Here is a 21,876-nt window from a genome sequence, read left to right on the forward strand (position 1 = left end):
ACAATTGTGTACCACCATTTGTACCACCACGTCTTTAGACTTCAGAGAGTTTGTAGTGCTGTTGTACTCACATGATTTCTCCAGTGCATAATTATGAATCAGACCAAAATAATAATATTTAATTCATGGTGCATTGCATAAAAAATTGTATTCTTGTCAGGGCGAATTTTTACATCCTTGTTGCATGATACTTTCTGTATATTTTTTTTTTTATCTACCCAATTTTATTTTTATTTTTATAGCATAATTCTCATTTACTCTATCATCAGTATGACCGTACCTTTTGTCACCTTTTGTAAGGCTGCCCACTGCAGTGATCTCTGATCGCATTTGTTTAAAACTTGCATGTATTCAAGCTTCAAGCTAACCAAGCTGAGCGATTACCTACTGATTTACATTTCAAATGCTGACGTGTTTCGAAATTTGGTATCATACAGAGAAACTATTATTTTGTTAGTGGAGTGTAATTAAAAGGCAGAAAACTTTAATTAAGCTCTAGAGTGCAGAAGGGTATCTGTTGCTTTATTTTCTTAATTATAACGTATAGATGACTGCAAACACAAACACCCACAATTTTCATGTAACAAAATACAACTGACATGCATTTACAACTACATCTGTGTATGAAAGTTTTAACTGTGTGTGTGTGTGTGTGTGTGCATTAATTAAAGCATGGTTGAAGGAGCTTCTCATGTAGTTTTTATTGTAGATGTGCTGATTTAGAGCCTCTGACATAGTGCTGCTGCTGCATGCTTCTCTCTCTCTCTCTCTCTCTCTCTCTCTCTCCCTTCCTTCACCTCTTTTCCCCTTGATTCTCTATATTATTCCTCTCTGTGATTCTGTCCATCTCTTCTCTCTTGCTCTCGTTCTCGTGGCCACCCTCTCAGATAACTTTTGTCTGACTTTGCAGTTCCTGTGGAGTGGTGTTGTCCAGTGTTGTGTTCTTGTTTGTAGTTGGTGTTTGGTTTTCTTTTTCTTTTCTGCTCTCTTTCTTTCTCTCTCTCTCTCTCTCTCTCTCTCTCTCTCTCTCTCACTCTCTCTCTCTCTCTCTCTCTCTCTCTCTCTCTCTCTCTCTCTCTCTCTCTCTCTCTCTCTCTCTCTCTCTCTCTCTCTCTCTCTCTCTCTCTCTCTCTCTCTCTCTCTTTCTTTCTCTCTTTTTCTCTCCACTCTTTTAACCGATCTACTAATGTGGCGATTTGGCTCAGCCTTGGGTAACACCAGATCATACAAACTGCTAGACTGGAATAGTTTCACTGCAGGTACTACCCTACCCTCAGTCCTGCTTTACACACACACACACACACACACACACGCACACACACACACACACACACACACACACACACACACACACACACACACACACACAGACACACACTTATACGCAGCCCCTGGCAGCTCAGCTGTTATGTAATCTAATGATTGAATATATATTATCAGGTTCTATGTAGTATTGCGTTTTGAATATTTTCCATTAGTAAATAATACAGTGATAATGCTTAAATTGATAGTTTACCCAATAATGAAAATTCTGTCATTATTTACTCACCCTGTTTTTCAAACACATATGATTTTCTTTCTTCTGAGGAACACCAAAAGAGTTGTCCAGCCGAATGTCCATGCTCTCCTTAAAATTAAATAGTAACCAGAATTCACTGAAAATCCTTCAGACTTGGCATATAAAGACATATTGCAGTAGGTTTCGCACCACATTTGCACATCATCACATTTTCAATGACTCTCAAACGACTCGTCAAATGAATCAATCTCTCTAAATCCCGCCTTTCCGCGATATAGTCTGCTCTGATTGGCCAGACAGCTCAGTCTGTTGTGATTGGCCCTACCGTGTACAGCGCGTCGAAAACAAAACCGCCCATTGCCATAACAATGTCAGCTCTGCGTGTCCTGAGGCTTCCTACACCGTAAACTAAACACAGTAATGAATAACGACGTTGATTTTACCATATCAATGTGAGCGCAAGTCCGATGATGAAACATTGGAAGAACTGTTATTCAACCCGAACCTCCATCGCAAGGACGACTCGAGGAGGACTCAGTGTTTCTCAGTGATACACTACTCAGTTTGAGGTACATTATGAGATGTTGCAACTGTAATTCCTCACCATCAGCATTAACAAGTGCATGTCCATCAAGAAACCGATTATTTTACTTGTACTAATATATTGCTGTGTATCAATAACAGTGCATGTATACAATATACATTAGCCGAGCTCTAGAGTGAATGATCTGATGTAACATAAACGTTGGTCAAACAAATATTTCCTCGAAGTAGTGAGAATGACAGACAATCTGCATTAATAGACACAGTTCTAGGTAATCGTGGTCCACAGCTGATTAGCAGTAGTATTTCAGTAAGACAGTGATAACGTGAGTTAGCCAGTTAGCAGGAGATCTAAGTTACACAATATAAAACTCAAAACTAAGTATTTTGAACACCATCTTTCACGAGCAAGCGGTTTGTGAATGCTGTATTGAACTTTGAGATTTGAGAAGCAGTCTTCAGTAAAATAAAGGGAACACAGCAAAAGTTTAGGATAATACTGCTGTGATATCGTGGTAAAGATGAATTTTAACCACTGATTCTTCACATGCTCGTCCTTGGGCAGTGAAAAAAAACTGGCTTTACCTTCACATTGTAGAGCACAGCGTCTTCTCGACATGATGCTATCCAGTATCCACAGGAATCAGCTGTTGGTTTGAGGTTCAAGTTTTCCCTGGTGTCTGCGCGTGCAAATAAGTGGGCGGGCAATATTCTAATGTCTTGACGTCACAACGAAAGGTCTTATGACTCGTTTGAAAAACAATTCATTTAATTGACTCAGTCGACTCTTACTTTTGAAAGACAATAACTTTATATACGGTGCACTTTCAGATTTAAAACTTTGCAGGATGTTTTCATTCACTTAGAGCTTTGTTACACACTACATGAAAGGTCATTTTCAAAAATTCTTAATAGGGGCCCTTAAACGTTAAAAATGCAGGCAGCAGCAGGAATATTAGGCTGCCATCACTTTAAGACCTAAAGCAGAGATCCAGTTTTTTTTTTAGTCTACTGCACTACTCTTCCATTGTTTGTCAATGTAAACACAAGCTAGACGCAGTTTAAATGTTTTGCTGCTTTTCGCGCATTACACTGCATTCTAAAAACGTGGCGCTCAAGTTAAAAAGTAGTTCACCAAGTTCCGAGCATCGTTCACGCTGGCCCCGGGCCATCGGGCAGTCCTTATTGTCAAACCCTGAGACTTACAAGTTATGCGCTTATATGCTACATATCATGGAGGCTAAGACTATAGCACAATGTGCCTGGACATCTTTCGCTGTTTTTCACATTCGTGGAGTTAGTTCGTGGAGTAAATACATGTTAACTTTGTATGGGCTTTATGCACAGCTGCACTACTTCCTGAACTTCAGGCAGGTCCTTTGTTTCCTGTCTGCCATTATTGGTCCAACTGATTAATCCAGGTGGTCAGGCACACCTGGATTAATCAGTTTGTCCAATAAAGGCAGACAGGAAACAAAGGACCTGCCTGAAGTTCAGGAAGTAGTGCAGCTGTGCATAAAGCCAGAGAATGTCTAATAGGAAGAGAATTGGCACTCTCTGCTTATTTCCGGTTTCTGGACTGGCTGCAGTAACACGTCTCTGTCCATGCGGGGGCGCTCGCAGGCGAGTGCAGAATGAATGGAGGTCTATGGCGAAAAACCCTCAAAATCCACTTTTCTCAGGATATAATTTTTTGTCTAGTAATTTGAATGTTGTATTCGAAAGGAGATGCAAAGAAATTACACATTGCTGGGTGTTAGATTTTTTAGAGTCACTTATTTGGTTTAAAAAGTCTTTTAAAATGTCAATGATGTCAGAATGCTGACGTCATTAGCAGAATGCTAGCGTGTTATGGGCAACAACAACTCAACCTGTAAGAAATCGAAAAGAAATAAGTACTCGTTCATTCAACTTTCGACCTATAACCAATGTTGAACTTGCAAAACTTACAATAAAATCTGAGATTTTTCAAAGGCAATCGGGTGAAAGAGACACATTTAGCCGTCTAGCCCCATAGACTCCCATTCAGTCTGCACTCGCCCGCGATCACCTCCAGTGGAATTCTAATGGAACTGCAACCAAGATCGATACAATGGGGCTAATAGGAAGTGCCAAGGCTCTCCGTAGACGGGCTCTGATAAAGCCCATTTACCAGGCTTGAGAAAAACGTGTGTTGGTGTTTAAGGTAACTTTCGCTCAAGTCACTGGTACTGTAGTTCCTATTGTGCTGGGTTTGACCCTACTCTGAAGTAGGAGCTAATTCAGTCCTCCCAAAATATGTTCCTATAACTAAAATTGTTCCCAGTTCCTGGGTGCGAACACGACAAAAAGCATGTGCTTCCGCCAAGACAGTATATTTTTTATTGAATTAGACTTATTTATTCCATTGAATGCAAAAGAAGATTGTAGGAAATTCATACATGTTTCGAACAACATGAGAGTAAATAAATGACAACGTTTTAAAATTAGGTGAACTTTTCCTTTAATATGTGTTAAATATTTCTATGTAAATGAAATATTCAAAATCTTTGCTCATTGATTTTTGTCAAGAGCGATTACAAATACATTTAAAATAAATAAAATGTGTAAAAATAATCATTTATGCTTATGTTCTAGTCTTTACACATAAAATCTTAAATACACACAGACTCAATTCATATAAACTAATGCTTTTTCTCATTAGTGAGTGTTGCATGAGCTGCCATGCGCTGTGCTTCTGAATGAACGTGTGTCGGGCAGCTGTTGCATGCTTTAGCTGGATGCGTGGCTGTTCTCTGCTCTGGCCGATCATTCCTTGATCTGCTCTGACTGCGCTTCACCTGACCCCTTACCCAGCGTCCACTGCTTCCTGATCACATGACCACTTGATCTACCAATCCAGAGAAGTGGACTTAGGCAATGTTCTATTTTCAGTCATGAGACAACGAGATTGTCTCATGATCTCTATGTGCTTGGCACTCCTCTGTGGTCATTGTTGCTTCCTGTACTGAAGTAAAAAGGATTCATACATTATGGATTATGACTGTGCCAGCTGATGTGTTCTAATGATATTGATTTGTAGTTATTGTCTGGGTTCGTACTTTTCAGTAGGGGATTTTTAAAATGTATTTAAAGACGTTTGGTTTCTTGACTGAAATTTTTTGATATTTTTCATTAATGCATTTTTTGGTGTTTTTGTGGAAAAGTTTAATATTGCTCAGGAACTGGAACAGCTGGCAGCAGAGTCCAAAATGAATAATCTATAATACATTTTTTGGTAAAAATTGGTATTGGTGAGTAAATAGAAATAGTCTGAACTTCCTTATGCAAATCATGTACACAAAACATATAGGCCTGGTTTCACAGACAGGGCTTAGATAAAGACAGGATTAGGCCTTTAGTTCAATTAGGACATTTAAGTAGCCTTTTTAAACTTGCCTTAGAAAAGCATGTAACCACGTAAACATGCATTTTAGTCTGAGACTTGGCTTACACCTTGTCTGTGAAACTGGGGCATAAACCGTTTGTCACAAATATAGAGAGAGTGGAAAACCCCCCCGCTTAATAATGCCATTGTCATAGATATAAAAAAAACTTAATTAAAATTAATTTATAAAGTAATATAATAATATAATTTAATATAATCAAATTCTTGGCCTGAAGCCATATTTATTGGCCAGTAGTTTTTATCTGCCATTGGCAGAGGTGGCAAAAAGTTACTTTGGAGCTCTGGCAGATGCACTTTTTCAATGACTACAGAGCGATTTATATATATATATATTGTCACAAAAGCAATTGGACACTTGAATAGTTTAGAAGAAAGTTAATTTTTGTATAATTTTAATGCTTCTATATGTATATTTTTAATGCTCAGTTACTAGTCAGGTTGCAAGTGATTTGAATCATATTATAGCAGTGGTAAGGTCAGCATCAGACCATTATTTATTTTTTGCACTTTCTTTTGCTTCTGATCTCTTAAACGCTGTTCACTTTTCTTTTTACTGTTACCATTCAAACTCCCTCCTGCTGTGGGCTGTTTATCCAGAATATGATGGAGTTTGTCCTCCTTTGGGAAGCATGACTGCACTAGCAGTGGAATGCTCTGCCTACTGTTGTTGATAAGTTCATAAAAGCTGTCAGTCAGGAGAATGGCAAATCATACCACTGTCCTCTTCATCTTCACCATCACTATCGTCTTCCTCATTCCCTCTGCCCTCTCCTAGTATGTGGTTAACAGGCAGGGGAGTTTGCTTCGGTGAAAACCCCTTGCTCTCAGAGAGCGTGGCGTCCATGTGTGAGTGTGTGAGAGAGAGAATAGATCAGGTACTAGCCTTGTTAGCTTTAGTGCATGGTTTGCTCTGAGGACAATTTTGATATATAAGTTTTGCACAACTTAATTAATTAAACATGTCTGAAGCTGTTTTAAGGCCTTTTTCACACCACATGCTCAAGCAGCTTCTTAATTACGTATTGTTTTTTCCCCTGATGCATAACCAAACTCTATACAGAGAATAAAGCGATTTTCTAGGATGCTATGTCGAATATTTCCTTTAATAATGGTGAGGAACAGGCCTAAAGGCCCATTCATACCAAGAACAATAACTATTTAAGTGTCCACACAAACATATGTAAAGTTTTGTTTATTCTAAGCGCATGCTCCAGTTTTGTAGTCTGCTGCTTTAAATGCTTGAGCTCTATAAAGTCGGGTCTATTTTGATTGGCTGTCAATGAATTTAAAGGACAAGTTCGGTATTTTACACTTAAAGCCCTGTTTACAGATCGTTTCTGATGAAATAGAACGGTTAAGATTAAAATTTGGACACATGCTGCTGTCCCGAGAATTTTAGGTCTATTTCGCTTTCCCCCCCACCTACAGAATGGCAGCCTATGGGCACTGGAACAATCCTTCCTAAAATGCATTAAACTTTCGTTTACAAAGACGTGAAACTCACCGAGTGGTCAGGGGTGTTCACTGATATGCTCACACAAAAATCGCTGCAAAAGATGCTTTCCAACAGGTTTTATCGTAGTTTTTGTCCAACTCCATTGACTTGTATTGAATGTGCTGTGTGAGGTACGGTATTACTCCGCCGCTTCTTCTTCTGCTTCTTCTGTGTATTCAATGAAATGCCAGCGGTTTGCTTGCAATTGGCAAAGGTGCATTATCGCCACCAACTGGGCTGGAGTGTCTATTATTCAAGCTCTCAACGGAAGAATCTACGGGTGTGAGACGTTTGGAAAAATAGATCCACAGTTTTACAACGAATGGTAAAACACCTGTTGGAAAGCATATTTTGCAGCGATTTTTGTGTGAGCATATCAGTGAACACCCCTGACCACTCGGTGAGTTTCAGGTTTTTGTAAACGAAAGTTTAATGCGTTTTATGAAGGATTGTTCCAGTGCACCTATACACCCATTCTAGAGGTTTTGGGGAAAGCGAAAGAAACCTAAAATTCTCGGGACAGCAGCATGTGTCCAAATTTTAATCTTAACCGTTCTATTTCATCAGAAACGATCTGTAAACAGGGCTTTAAGTATAAAATATCGAACTTACCCTTTAACACTTCTCAGCTAGAAAAAAATCACTCCAACGGATTCCATCGATATTGTTATTGTTAGTTGTGGTGTGGACTTCAATTCTCATAAAATTAGAATGATTATTATTTAAACTATATAGTTATCGTCATTGGTGGGAATGGGCCTTAATGCTTCTGACAATCAGATTTTTTTGGGGGGGATAAACACCATTCTAGAATGGGAATCAACCATTAAATTTAATATATTATTGATATAGAGCAGGGTTTCCCAAACTGGGGTTTGTAAGTTAATAAAAAGCTAATAATTAGATTATAAAAATAAAAAAATACAATAAATAAATAATGAAAACACTTAATAAAAACAAAACACTTAATAAAAAGATCAAATATTTTGTTGACCTGCATGTCATATGAACAATAACCGACATGAACCATGAACATGCAAATGTTTTGTTATTATTGAAAAATTAATTTAAAATCTCAGGGTAAATACTAGACAAAAAGTGTGGGAATCCCTGATATAGACAATAATATTAAATGAATAAATACGTGAAAGTCCAAAATTGTGATTTGTGCCAGATTGCATCGAATTACCAGCTAACATGGCTAGTATGCTGTTAATGCAAGAGGAGTGTTAATGTGCCAACGGTGTACGTGATGTTGTAAATATGTTTGTTTCAGACGAGCCGGAGACACGGGATGCGTGGTGGGAAGAGATCCGTCAGGAAATAAAGTCTCATACCAAAGCTCTTGGCTGCCACGCTGTGGTGGGGTACAGCGAGTCCACCAGCATCTGGTACTTAACAAACACACACACAGACACAACTATTTTCAAACAGTGCATCTCAACTTATTTGACTCCAAGGCCTCCCATTGTCCACAACAATATTTGAAAATACCTAATTATTTTCAGATGTTTGTGATTTACTGGATAAGGATTGATTTTTAGAACTTGGCATAAGTAGAGAAATCTAGAAATTAACATTTTAAAATAAGACTTTGATTTAAAATTAGCCCAGGCCCTTTAGTTGAGCGTTTTAATACCCGTTGGTGTTTATTTTGTGTGTATGACATTAACACATGCACATTATCTCTTACATACTGTGGGTAAAGTACACAAGAATAAGTGTATTGCCATCTGTGGTTCCATAAAGAACATTTAACACCCATGGAAACTTTCTATTTAAAAAAAAAAAAGAAAATAGAAAAGGTCTTTTAACTCTTTCCCCACCAGTGCTTTTTATAAAAGTTGCCAGCCAGCGCCAGCATTTTTGATCATTTTCACAAAACCTTTATATTTTGTTGTATTAATATCTAAACATGCAATGCATCAAAAGAAAGAACAGACCCTCTGCTTTAAAAAACAAAACATTATTCTAGCTTCATGCGTTCTTTTTTTTTATCAACACTTGAATTGGGGTAAGTTTCATTAAAAAAGCAAAGTTTTAAACAAAAAGCTGAGAAAATAACGTTTTTGTCAAAGACTCCATCCATATCGGATTCATAACGATCCTACTTCCTACTAACCAGTGATGATTTAAAGCAGGGGTGGGGAAAGTTGATCCTGGAGGGCCATTGTCCTGCAGAGTTTAGCTCCAACCCTGAATAAAACATTTGGCTGCCTGCAACTTCAGTAATCCTGAAGACATTGATTAGCTTCAGGTGTGTTTGATTAGGTGTTTGATTAGGGTTGGAGCTAAACTCTGCAGGACAATGGCCCTCCAGGATCAACGTTCCCCACCCCTGATTTAAAGGTACACTGTGTAGTTTAAGTATTTTATTAGCTAAAATATCTTTATCGCAATGTCTTTATTCATAAATATGTCCTCATTGGTGTAAAATTACCTCTACCAATGATCTGACATCCTCATAAGTGAAGAATTTCTTATCTTTATTTACATTGGACGGGTAAGTCCAAGGAGGCTTCCATGTCGTTCCGCCATTTTCAAAAACTATAATAGCTGAGAGGGACAAAAAGCACTAGCCTACCTCAACGCGTTTCCACAATGCGTTTTCGTTCAGAGCCAGCGTCACGTGACTGAAACAAGGAGATCAGTGAGAGGCGCTTGTCACTGCCCCGGCAAATTTGAAAGGCTGCACTGCATGGTACTTCATAATGCAGGATCATACTTATGCCGAGCCACAGGAGAAGGAATCCTCGTCGCCTGAAAGAAAACTCGATGAAGTGCTATTGGAAGACATGTTGTCATAGCTTCTTGGTACATAACGGCTATCGTAGTCGCAACACGCATTTGAAAAAGCGAGGTGCTAGAGAGCACTATTCGTTTGAATGCAAAATACAATTTCACCGCTTGATGGGAAAAATTCCTACACAGTGTACCTTTAAGACAAACCATGTGCAAATTCATAAGTCAACACCATTGCTGAGTATTTTCTCTATACAGTCTCAAAAACGCGGATTGAAATTGCAGTTGTTCTGTCACAAATGCCATCGTAATCGTAGCATATCATTAACTATGCAGTGAAGCAGGGGAGTATCAAGGGAAGCCAGGTTATTCCGGTAAATTTTTCTGTTGATATGAAAAATCAGGTACATTTAGCAATATAGCGGGTGTATTTTGTATCTTTGTATTATGTATGATGTATATTACGATGTTATGATGAACTATTTGCCTTTCTCCACTGACGTTCTAAGTTGTTCGAGCGTTTCTAAGGATACTGATTTTCAGAAGGCAGCTGTCTGACTCTGAGATGGCGAACGGGAACATGGTTTGTGTAACATTAGCAACACATTATTAGCTGTTTGATAACATAGTTAAGCAAAAGGCTAATCATATTAATTACCGCTGTGTGTCTTACGTTGCATATAGTGATACATAAAAAGCATTACCATTCTGATACATCAATTTGTAGACGAGCCTGTATAATTCACTCTTCCACTTCTTCTGAATGAGTTTCTGTTTCAAACATATATCAGTGAATTAAACCAGTATTTCCTCTTGCCATTGTGCAGCGTTTACTACAGTAAAGTTGAACGAGTGGATCAGGGAATCCGAGCTGGTGTGATGCGGGGTGGAGGCTGGGACTAATTTGCATATTCATGGGTCCGCATATACTAAATGAAGCAAGGGTTTATAGTTACTTTCAAGCTATTTTAAGGCATGAAGAAATTATTTTCACAGGATTTTTTTTTAAATATGTAATTTTGGTTATTTTCAATATTGTCATTTTATAGGATCAAATGATTGATTACAGGGTGACTTTAAACTGATTTGAGTCTTTACCAAAAGCATGTGAAAACACCCTCAAATACAGCTTCCTCATCCCGTTCTGTGATGAAATGCTCTAATAATGTGCTTTTTATGTGTGTTTGCAGTGAGGAGGTGTGTATTCTATCAGCTTCAGGCACCGCTGCGATCCTCAGTTCCCGTTTCATGCAGGACGGCCCGCTGGAGACCGATCACAGGTTGTCACGGCAACCGCTTGTCTTTTCTACAGGGTCAGAGAGGGTCGATGGGGATATGGGTAGTACAGCCTCATTGGGGTAGGTTAATGACTCACACAAGCACATACACACACACCACACAAACACACACCTTTGTCCCCCTGCTAAGGGTATGGCATTAAATGATGGACAAAGCGCAAGCACATAAACACAGCTTGCAAGTGAATTACGGTGAGCACAGTGACAAAGCTTGCACGTAAAATGTAAACCTGAAGAAATTGCAAATCCTACACACAAAAATGTAATTGTGCACACAAATCAACACTGTGAGGAGAAATAACAAAACCACAAGTCCTAACAAGTCTCGAACACTCAGAACTGACCATAAGTGCGAGTTCTGTTGTGCTGTTCTTGTTGGCCCTCTCCGAATGAACCAGTTATTTGGCAATAAAAGAGATTTGAAATAGGATGATAATTAGATAGAACTGAGGAGTCAAGGTTGGGTTTCTTGAGAACTGGGGTAACTGTGGCAGTTTTGAGTGGCTGAGGAAATGAAGCAGAGGTAAGATGTATTAATGGAGTAAGAAATAGGTGCAGAGATGACAGAGTGGCAGAATTTCAGGATAGAAGTAGGGGCAAGTCGACAGGATGAAGAGTTGGATTTCAAGATTAACTCAGAGACAGAAGATGGATTAGTAAAAGAAAAGCTAGTCAAAGACTGGCCAGAGAGATTAGGCACAAAGCTAAACTCAGCCGCCTCATCAGAGAAAAACCGGTGGTCAGTTCTGCACGTGTTAGACCTGTCATGACTCGCATTTTTGTTTTTCTCTCCTCGCAACGTGTTTATTTGTGCGTGCACAATTATTTTTTTTGCGTATTTTTTTTTTACCTGCAGGTTTTACCTGTGCTCACACTGCTGTGATTCACTTGCTCACTGTTTATATGCTTATGCTGATTTGTCCATCATTTAACACCATATAAGGGGCTCTTAAAGCAATAGTTCACCCAAAAATATTTTTTTTATCATTCACTCTCCCCCTCATGTTGTATCAAACTGCAAAAAGGGTGTGAAATGAAAATTCACCATATCTATTTTCTAAATGAATGTTATAGATCTTATTGTGAACAATTCATCAGCGCATCATTTTATTCTTGTATCATAAAAAAAAAAAAAATGTTTTGACCTCGTAAAGTTAAATGAAAATGCCATAACTGGACCTTCCAATAAACACTGACAGACTTTTCTTTGGTGACATATGTAGGACTTCTCAAATAATTTAGTCTAATACTTTAGTCTAATAATTTAATGCTTAAACCCACTCCCCTATATATATATATATATATATATATATATATATATATATATATATATATATATATATATATATATATATATATATATATACAGTGCTCGAAGTGGGGCGGTACTCACCGGTAGGCAGTACCGGCACTTCTGCATTTTACTCCAAAGCGTACCTGCACGTTTTCTTGCGTACTCGCATGTAGCCGGTACTCTACCACTGACAAAAAAAGCGTCAGTGTCACGCCCATTTCACATATACTCCGTTTGCAATGCGTATGCGGTGCTTATTTTTTTCCCGCACCCATATTAACAGGTTAGAGCTTTCACACTGCACGCGGCGGTCCGGCAATGCGTTCCAGGAGCGGTGTGTATACAGCAGTGCAGCGATCGTTTCCACACCGAGTCTATTTTCGCTGTGCTGCACGCGCTGAATTAAAGTGACAGCGCATGGTTCGTGGTCAAAATTAACAGAGAATATGACATGAAAATATAATAATCTCACTATAAATGCATTTAATTAAGTAAAATGTAGTAATCTCACCATAAATGTATTTTTGGACTTGCAGACGAGTAGTTCCGTTTTCACACACAGGCACGCACACACACGACTTGTTTAAATACATTTATGTTGTTAATAAATATCAATAAATTGTTGTTGTGCCAGCAATATCTCCAAGTTTTGTTTTTCACTGTAGAAATCTCAAATGTCATGATTACTTGCCAATGCAAGAGAGTACCGGCACCATTTTTCCCCCACTTCAAGCACTGTATATATATATATATATATGCGCAAAGCTATTGCGCATGTCTTCCTGAAAAACCTAAAGCACTATTTGTTTAATTTGTATTTTTGTTCTGTTGTATTTTTTGTTGGTATTGTTTGTAATTTAGTTTCTTTGTTCTTATTGTATTGCTGACTGTTTACTTGTCTTCTGTTACTGTTTTGAGGAATTTTACTTAAAGTACATTAATTAACCTAGTATTAGTTTTTGCTGGAGTATTGATAATTGTGAAATTTCACTGATATTTAAAATTACTCATATCATGAAATAAGACTTTGATCATTTCACCCACCTTTAAATAGTTATTTCAATATTGAGCAAAATAATCGTGATTTTTATTTTTGCCATAATTGAACAGCCCTAGTCACAGCCTCTTTTTTTTTATATATAAAGTTACACTCATATACACTACTTCATCACGACTTTAACAAAAAAGTAATTAATTGGTAAATTTTCTCCTTGTTCAATAGCTCTTAAAGTGGGCATGGAACTTAAATTGTGACTTGGAAAAATGTAAGGTGCGACTTCATTTTGCCCATTGTCAGTTTTGATTTCATACTGAGTTTAGAAGTCAAACAGGTTTGGAACAACATGAAGTAAATCATGACTTTAATTTTGGGTGAACTTTTCCTTTAATCTCAATACTAAACAGTACTAATTAAATTGGTGTGTCTGTGTGTGTGTGTCTGTGTATGTTTGCTGGGGACAGTTTTTACAGCTACTAACCAAATTAAGTCTTAAGGACTTCATAACAAAGGGGCTAAAACGTGTTTTATGTTAAAAAAAAAACTTTACAAATGTGTACGCTTATGTTAAGATAGTTTTATTCTGTTTATGGCTGGTTGGGTCTGTGTGTGCCCTTGTGTTATGGTTTATGTACTAATTGGAATTTTTATTTCTGTAAGATTTGAGGAGGTGGCGCCCCCTGGCTGTGAGTTCTGTCACATACCGTACGATGAGTTGAATATACCATTTCCTGCTCAACTCACCTATTGCTGCTGCTGTCGCCGTTACAAAGTGCCCGATGTCCTCTTTACCACGATCGACCTGCCTACTGAAGCCAACATCACTGGGAAGGGCTGCCTGATTCAGGCCAGGTAGAAACTGCACATAACATCCTGTCCAAATGGAACACAGTATAGTGCAAGTAGTATCTGAAGCAATTAATAATAAATAGCAGTGTGTAGGGCTGCACAATGAATTTAATTAAAACCTAAATCACGATATGTCTTAGTGTGATCATCAAATTGCAAAGGCTGCTATGTAATCAAACAAATATATGTGCTGTGTGTTTCACTGTTCATGCATGAGCAGCTCGGTTTGCAGTAAATGACCCTCCACACAAACTTATTCTCTGAGTTTGTGTCGCTTATTATGTGCAACATGTGCCGACCATTTTCACAAACTTATAATGAGAAGCATTTATAAACTAACTTGTCAAGAAAAAATCTTTAAGGGGCTTTAAGTCATTATTATTATTATTTTCTTAAACAGTTGATTTACAGTTAATTTATTTTACAGTGAAATATTACAATATTAATATTGTTTAATATTTATTAATAATAATAATAATAATATATATTTTTTTATCTTATACGGTATATCATATTGATGTTATCACTACATTTTTGGCCAAATTGTGCAGCCCTTCAAACAAGCAAAGCAAACCTGGGGCTTTTTTTATTATAAAAAATTCTATAGGAAAAATCACTATTTGATTTTTCCCCAAATCTTGCAGCCTTAGTAGTTTGCTATATTTTATTTACAATGTTGCAAAAAAAAGAAAGAAGACATTTTACTTTTTTAATGTGTCCCAAGTGAACAATTAGTTCAGATTTTGGGGGAAGAGTTCAGGTCAAATGTATTGCATTGTGGGATACAGTGGCTACGTTTACATGCAACCAAGTAATTCCTTAGTAATCGGATTGATGGCTCAGTCGGACTGAAAAGCCTTCCTTTAAACACCTTAATCGATCCGATTGAGCTCAATCTGAATAAAATTTTGATCGGTTTGAAAGGGGTGGTTTATTCCTTTTCTTATCCGATCGAGAGAACATATAAACACTTGATCGGATTGAAAACCGAAACTGGAAAAGACTGGGCATATGCAATGACGTAGAAATGGCGTTATGATGTGTGGAACGAGCTGCATTTGTTGTTAAATAAAATGTAAATAAAATAATGAAATAAAATAATCGTCTGAGAACAACGTTCCATTAATCCCCATCACTTCATAGTCTCATCCACAGACACTTTATTTTGGTTGCGGGAAGGGGCGTTTTTACTGTTTTATATATAAACAGTACGGCACAACAGTTCATGTCCTTGACGTCTCTTAATCAGGACCTAAAATAGATAAATATTAAGTTAACTGCTCTTTAAAACAAAGAAAAGAAGCAATGTAAGAGAATAGTATGCACAAACAGTGGGAAACTCTGTATATTCGTACAGTCGCACGTCAATTCAATTTGAATTCATTCCGATTGAAACAAAAAGTGTGCATGTAAACATAGGCAGTATGTTCTGGTGGTATACTGTGCATTTTGGCAAATGTCATCTGGGTATTCTTTGCATCTCCACCCCACTGTAGGCTGTGTCGGACTAAAAAGAAGGCCCAGGGCGAGGGGAACGCCATGGCCATCAGCAATCTTCTGCCGTTTCTCGAGTACGAGCTCCACACACAGCTGATGAACAAATTGAAGCTACGGGGCATGAACGCTTTGTTTGGTCTGCGTATCCAAATCAGCGTGGGAGAGACCATGCTGTTAGGACTGGCGGTCAGTGTGCTATTACCAATGATGCTCAGTGCATTTACTTAATTAATTATTACCGGTTGTCCTGTTAATATCTGTTGTTTGTTGCATCCAGTCTGCAACAGGAGTCTATCTGACAGCGTTACCCAGTCCTGGAGGAATCCAGGTATTGGGAAAAACTCCCAGTGACATCACATACGAACAGCACATCTCCAATATGCAGAAGAAAATCAACGACACCATCGCTAAAAATAAAGAAGTGTATGAAATCAACCCTCCTGTAAGTACACATACACGTCAAGGCACTTTGTGAGGTAGTATTTAAATCATAATAAAAATCTAAATCAAAAAATTTTCTTTCTTTTTTTCCCATCGTAGGAAGTTATCGAAGAGATCATTGGTTCGCCTATTCCTGAGCCTCGTCAGAGGTCCCGTCTCTTTCGTTCTCACTCAGAGAGCTCAGATGAGGTGTCAGAAATAGACCTGTCCCATGGGAAGAAGGATGCCTTTGTGTTGGAGGTAAACTGGCTTTGTATTAGAGGTTGAACTTAAACTTGGAGATACTGGACTTTTTTTGTGGAGTGAAAGATCTGTTGATGTTTTAATACACTTCTAGATTGATGACACAGATGCTGTGGAAGATATTCATGCACTTCTGACTGATTCTCCCACCCCAGCTGGTACAAACCTCTGCTAGACCATTGTTGGACTCTATTATGTTTTTACTGGACTGTATATTCAGATGTGTGTTTGTACGTTGTCTTCTGTTCAGGATTCTACAGCTGCAACACTGAAATCATGCCTGGGATTCAGAACTGGACTTCAGCTATACAGGTATCGTTCACCATAGTGAACTAGGGATGTGACTGTGAGGAAATTTTCCCACTGGTTAATCGACGTGTGACAACACCAGTAATACCGGTATCACCGGGGGGCGGGGCATTGGAGTTTTTCCCTCTTTTGTACCCTCACTTTTAAATCGCTAATTCAAAAGCGAAAGTAAAATGTGCACGGCCGCACAAGCATTCATAAAGGTGCGGAGAAGAGCAAGCGTTTTCAATTAATTTCTATGGAAGTTTAGTTTTACGGTGTGGGTGGTGCGGAGGTGGGCAAGTAATGTAACCAGTGTTGCAGCTGAACATCGGCAACACCGACTATCGCAGCAAGCCTATAGTGAACCTTTCCATTTCCTGAAAATTGCAGATAGAATGTTGGTGTGTTTTTACAACACTCACAATTTGTTGACGTGCAACTTTTTGACTTAACAAAAAACAACAATATTTTAATAAAGACAGGATGTGCAAGAGCCATTTCAAACCGCAACACAGATATCAAAGGATTTTTTGAAAAATATTTGTTTATTTACAATGAACCCTTTTCACGGAGTGTGATGATGCATTTTCACAGTTATTAGCATCATAAATCTTGCAAAAAAATGTAAATGTACATTTATAGCACTACTTTCTAATACAACGATGAGGAAGTGATGGAAAAATTTACATTTTCCTCACTTCTGACCAACACGGTCGATCTCTCCAAAAAATTGGGAAATTCATAGAAACGCTATCATGATTTTTTTTCTTTTGCTGTTGGAGCAAATTGGAAAGTAAAAATTGTGTTGGTCGTAGTTCACACCCGTTCATCACCACTGTAGAAGTTTACTCAATTATGACAACTTCTGCTTGTGAAATGTGAAAAAGGTCCATGAAGACCATACCGTTGCCCTAATATTTGCAGACAATTAATAAATGAAGCTAGTTTGAGATATGTGCACTCCAAAAAACAAATTTATTTTCTATATAATGTTTGCATATTATATTTGGATGTAATACACATTTGAGGTTGCTTTCTTCTGAGTGAGTTGACATGAGGAGGTTTTCAATGTTTGGTGTAGAATCAAACATAGATTTTTGTGTGCTTTCAGATGTTTACCTCTGTGAGGGTCTTTCGCCTTAACAACGTCAACTTGACCAATCAGGGACTGAATAAGGTTTTCAGTGACCTCTGTGAGAACCTGCTTAAGGTGAATAATTTTTTTCCCCCTATATTGCCTGCATCTTATTTCTGTCATGGTCTAATGTAGACCAGCTAAACCAAGTTAAATGGTTTATACGTGCTTGGATATATCTGCTCTTACTGGAATATATGTGTGCTCTGTAGAGTTTGTACTTTAAACTGCGCTCACTGGTCCCCTGCTGTCTTTGTCACCTGAACTTCACCGTGGCCATACCTGAAGATGAGCTCATCCAGGTGAGAGCACACCTGACCTTACTTTTTTTGTCTAATAAACATTCAACTTTCAGTTTGTAGTCTTGTTTCTGTTGTGAAACATAAAGCAAGTAATAATGGATCCCTAAAGATCTGTTTATCCTCTTGGGTTTCATTCTTACCCTTTTACCTCTGTCCCGCATCATCTGTCAGTGTTGTTTAATTTACAGGTGGCGGTGACAGCTGTGGCAATGAGCTTTGACAAAGAGCTGACTCTGGAAAATGGCAAACAAAGTGGGGATAAGTCGCTAAAAAAGGGTGAGCATGCGGTCTATGTTCCTTCATGTAGGAAACACCTCTCTGAAAAGCTGATCTGCATGGTCTCCTGTTGATTGTCTTTTGCAGAAAATGACGAGCAGCTTCAGTTCAACCTGGAGCTCAATGCTGAAATGTTGTCTTCCAACCCTCTTAGCTCCCCCAAAGGTAAACCCTTGTGAATCCAAATTTCACCAGATGCCCCATTCAGTTCTTTATAGCTCTTTAAATGTTTTCCATAATCCATCCATCCAGCCTTCCATCTAGGGGTGGGCGATATGACCAAAAATTGTTTCATGCTATGAGAAATTTTCTTTCACGATAACAATTAAAGTGCAATTTATTTAACAATGGAATAATGGAATAATCAAATGTAAAAATAAAATACTTCATATAGTCCTCATTGTATGAATTAAATATTAATTAATTTTTATTAAATCTACAAAAAGTTGTTCAGTCAAGATCAGTAAGTTATTTTCTCTTTTGATTGATTAGACATAAAGGTCAAATCAGGTGTATTAGGCTGCTGTCACTTTAAGAGTGACCTTCAATCTTCCGCTGTTCCGACGCTTGCATGCCCATTGTAAGTGCTTTCGACGGTGGATGGGCACTCTGATTGGTCTACGGCTTCACTGCCCCATACGCAGCAGAGTGCGATGCACTGTGTGTTGTGACACATTCCTCACATAACCATCATTAAAATTTTGAGTGACTTGTGCCACAGTAAGACCTTCTGTTGGCCTGATCAGACGGGATAGCTTTCGTTGCCGACATGCATCAATGAGCCTGTTTGTGGTTTGTGGTCCTCTCCTCGGACCACTGTTGGTAAATTCTCACCACTGCTGACATGGAGCGACACTTGAGCCTTGCCATTTCAGAGATACTCTGACCCAGTCACCTTGCCAGAACAATTTGGCCCTTGTCAAAGTAGCTCTTTGATGAATTACTGTAAAAAATAATTATTGTTTATAGTATTGAGCCCTGGTGTTTAAATACTACTAATGTGTTCAGTGCTTTCATTGCATTGGTTTCCTTTGTGTCACAGGTCTATCAGAGGTTGGCAGCCATCCGTCGGCCAAAGGTCAGTGCCTGATTCGTTGCTGAGAGTTCTGGAGGCAGCAGGGTGTTTTTTTCTTTTCATTTCTGCTCCTTTTGTGTCTGACAGTTTGAAGTGCTGCAGCACACACCCCAGCATCATCCATTTTACCCCTTTTTCTTTTTTTTCTTTCTTTCTTTCTGTGTCTTGTTTCCTCTTCTCTTTGTCCCTCTGTTGTGTCGTTGTATGTATGTGTCTGTGGGGTTTGTGACCGCATGTGCACATATTTTTTGTGTGTGTCTATCTGTGTTTGTGTCTGAATGTTCGTCTGTCTGTGTGTGTGTGTGTGTGCGTGTGTGTGTTTGTCCAGCCCCCTCAGTTGATTACAGTTCCTTTGCAGACAGATGCAGCTCCTGGATAGAGCAGCTTAGACTGAAAGCTCACACCATAAGACGCGGATCAGTTAAAACAAGTAGGAGTACATGCAAACTCGCTTACATACACGGACACATTCCAACTCTCATAGACCCTAGTCAGAGTAGACTGCATATTTAAAGGGATCTTTAACTTCAAGATGCAATTAAAATGGGCCAAATTTGCTTAATATACTCTGTTAATGCAATTTGCATGAACATCTACTTCTTCTAATCTATTCACATTCCATCAGTGCACATTATTTCAAATAAATGAATGTTTGTCTTTGTAATCTTTCACCAAAATAATACCTTGCAGACCTATTTTAGTGTTGTCAAAAATATCGATATTTCTATGTATCGATACTGAAATATCTGAAACAGTTCCAATGCTCCTTTTCTGCTTTATCGATACACCTATACCAGCTGTGCGTTCTCACTCACTCTTCTCTCCGATGGCGAATTGACACACACCCGCCTCGCCTCACTTACTCATTGGCTCTGGTTGAATAGTGCGTGTATTACGCATAAGTTTAGTCATTCCCATGGTGTTTTGCGCTCACACCAAAAGTACATACACCACTTATCTATATAAATGGCGCTCTCATAAAGCCGCCTCTCAAACAGCTCGCGAGTACCAAACTGACTTGATGTGTGTATGTACTCTTCCCGGCCAAAAAAAAAGGTCGTTGTTTGGATTTAAATAGGCAAATGCTTAAGAGTCTATGATTGGATCATTGTTGCTGTGATTATTATGTTTCTAGCATGTTATATGTTTGGCAACAGTTCTTCTAACCCTAATTGATGGAGTGTGTTGCTTTTCATTTCTTAAACAACCATGTTGGAAGACACTGGATGACAATGTCAAGATTCATCAGGCTCAAATTGTGAAAGATTGGTTGGGAGGGAGAATGAAGAATCATTTTCACACATGAACTGACACCTTTGAGTCCAAACCTTTAATGCATGAAAAGACTGGAAACAACATCACAACATTTATCTCCATCAAGAGGTGCATTAATTTTTGGTCAAGATCTTGAATTGAGTCAAGCACACTGTAAAGTCTACTCCAGCACATCTCAAAAGCTTTCAGTGAATTTACGGTCTGGACTCAATTCATGTGTGAAAATGATTCTTCATTCTCCCTCCCAACCATTCTTTCACAATTTGAGCCTGCTGAATCTTGACATTGTCATCCAGTGTCTTCCTACATGGTGGTTGTTTAAAAAATGAAAAGCTACACACTCCATCAATTAGGGTTAGAAGAACTGTACAAACATATAACATAATAGAAACATAATAATAACTGCTAAATAAGCATTTGCCTATTTAAATCCAAATAGCAACTTTTTTTGTTTCGTTGGCCAGGCAGTGTATTTAATCATGTGGACAATTTGTGTAAAGATGTTTTACAATGTTTCGCCAGCTATGATCAAGACCAAGGCACAACGCTGTATGATATATTGATCCAAAGCCACGTTTTTAAAAAACAAATTTATATTTTATATTTATATAAAATGGCATCTACTCTGGCTACAGTCTATACTCCTACACGCATCCTTACACACATACTCCCATGCCCTGCATCTAAAAGAGGACGAGTCTTGCTGCCATACGCCGATCCAATCGTATCTGAACTTGACTGACAGAGTGTGAAAGTTGAGGTTGAGTCCTAGTAAGCAACCGTGATGAAGAAGGCCATCATTCTTTCAGTTTTGCCTCAGTGATTTCATATTTGAGCTGGCTGATGAGATATGTATGAATAAAAGCACATCACAGACTGCCTCTGTTGCATATGATGCATAAATGCATCATAAGTTTGGCTTTAAAGTTTGTACAGTTTAGGGTTGGGCGTTATAACTAGAAAAATCTGTTTATTCTGATGATATATATATATATCATGTGTGTATGTATGTATGTATGTATGTGTATATATATATATATATATATATATATATATATATATATATATATATATATATATATATATATATATATATATATATATATATATATGCTCTGAAATGGCAACTCAAAAGCTACTGAAGTCAAGAAGATTCAAAATGTTTAATCTAAAAACT

The 21,876-nt window shown here is 38.1% G+C and overlaps 2 protein-coding genes across 13 annotated transcripts in view; one reads left to right on the forward strand and one right to left on the reverse strand.

The window, feature by feature from the left end:
• Positions 1-21,876, reverse strand: part of tnni1c (troponin I, skeletal, slow c) — a 363,446-nt gene that overhangs the window by 27,693 nt on the left and 313,877 nt on the right. The gene's annotated exons all lie outside the window — the stretch shown is intronic.
• c2cd5 (C2 calcium dependent domain containing 5) overlaps positions 1-21,876 on the forward strand; it is a 46,586-nt gene that overhangs the window by 20,117 nt on the left and 4,593 nt on the right. For 5 of the 12 annotated variants that reach the window (XM_081373033.1, XM_081373025.1, XM_081373029.1 and 2 more), the window contains 14 exons: positions 8,261-8,375; positions 10,917-11,084; positions 13,976-14,167; positions 15,661-15,847; positions 15,939-16,103; positions 16,202-16,342; positions 16,440-16,503; positions 16,596-16,657; positions 17,748-17,846; positions 17,984-18,073; positions 18,262-18,349; positions 18,437-18,514; positions 19,392-19,427; positions 19,753-19,854. In XM_081373033.1, the coding sequence (XP_081229159.1) occupies positions 8,261-8,375; positions 10,917-11,084; positions 13,976-14,167; positions 15,661-15,847; positions 15,939-16,103; positions 16,202-16,342; positions 16,440-16,503; positions 16,596-16,657; positions 17,748-17,846; positions 17,984-18,073; positions 18,262-18,349; positions 18,437-18,514; positions 19,392-19,427; positions 19,753-19,854 (1,587 nt within the window). The remainder of the gene's footprint in view (positions 1-8,260; positions 8,376-10,916; positions 11,085-13,975; positions 14,168-15,660; positions 15,848-15,938; positions 16,104-16,201; positions 16,343-16,439; positions 16,504-16,595; positions 16,658-17,747; positions 17,847-17,983; positions 18,074-18,261; positions 18,350-18,436; positions 18,515-19,391; positions 19,428-19,752; positions 19,855-21,876) is intronic. The other 7 variants (XM_081373026.1, XM_081373031.1, XM_081373027.1 and 4 more) reach the window with 2 other exon arrangements.

The sequence above is a fragment of the Scardinius erythrophthalmus genome (genome assembly GCF_964197995.2).
Source record: "Scardinius erythrophthalmus genome assembly, chromosome: 8".
NCBI lineage: Eukaryota > Metazoa > Chordata > Actinopteri > Cypriniformes > Leuciscidae > Scardinius > Scardinius erythrophthalmus.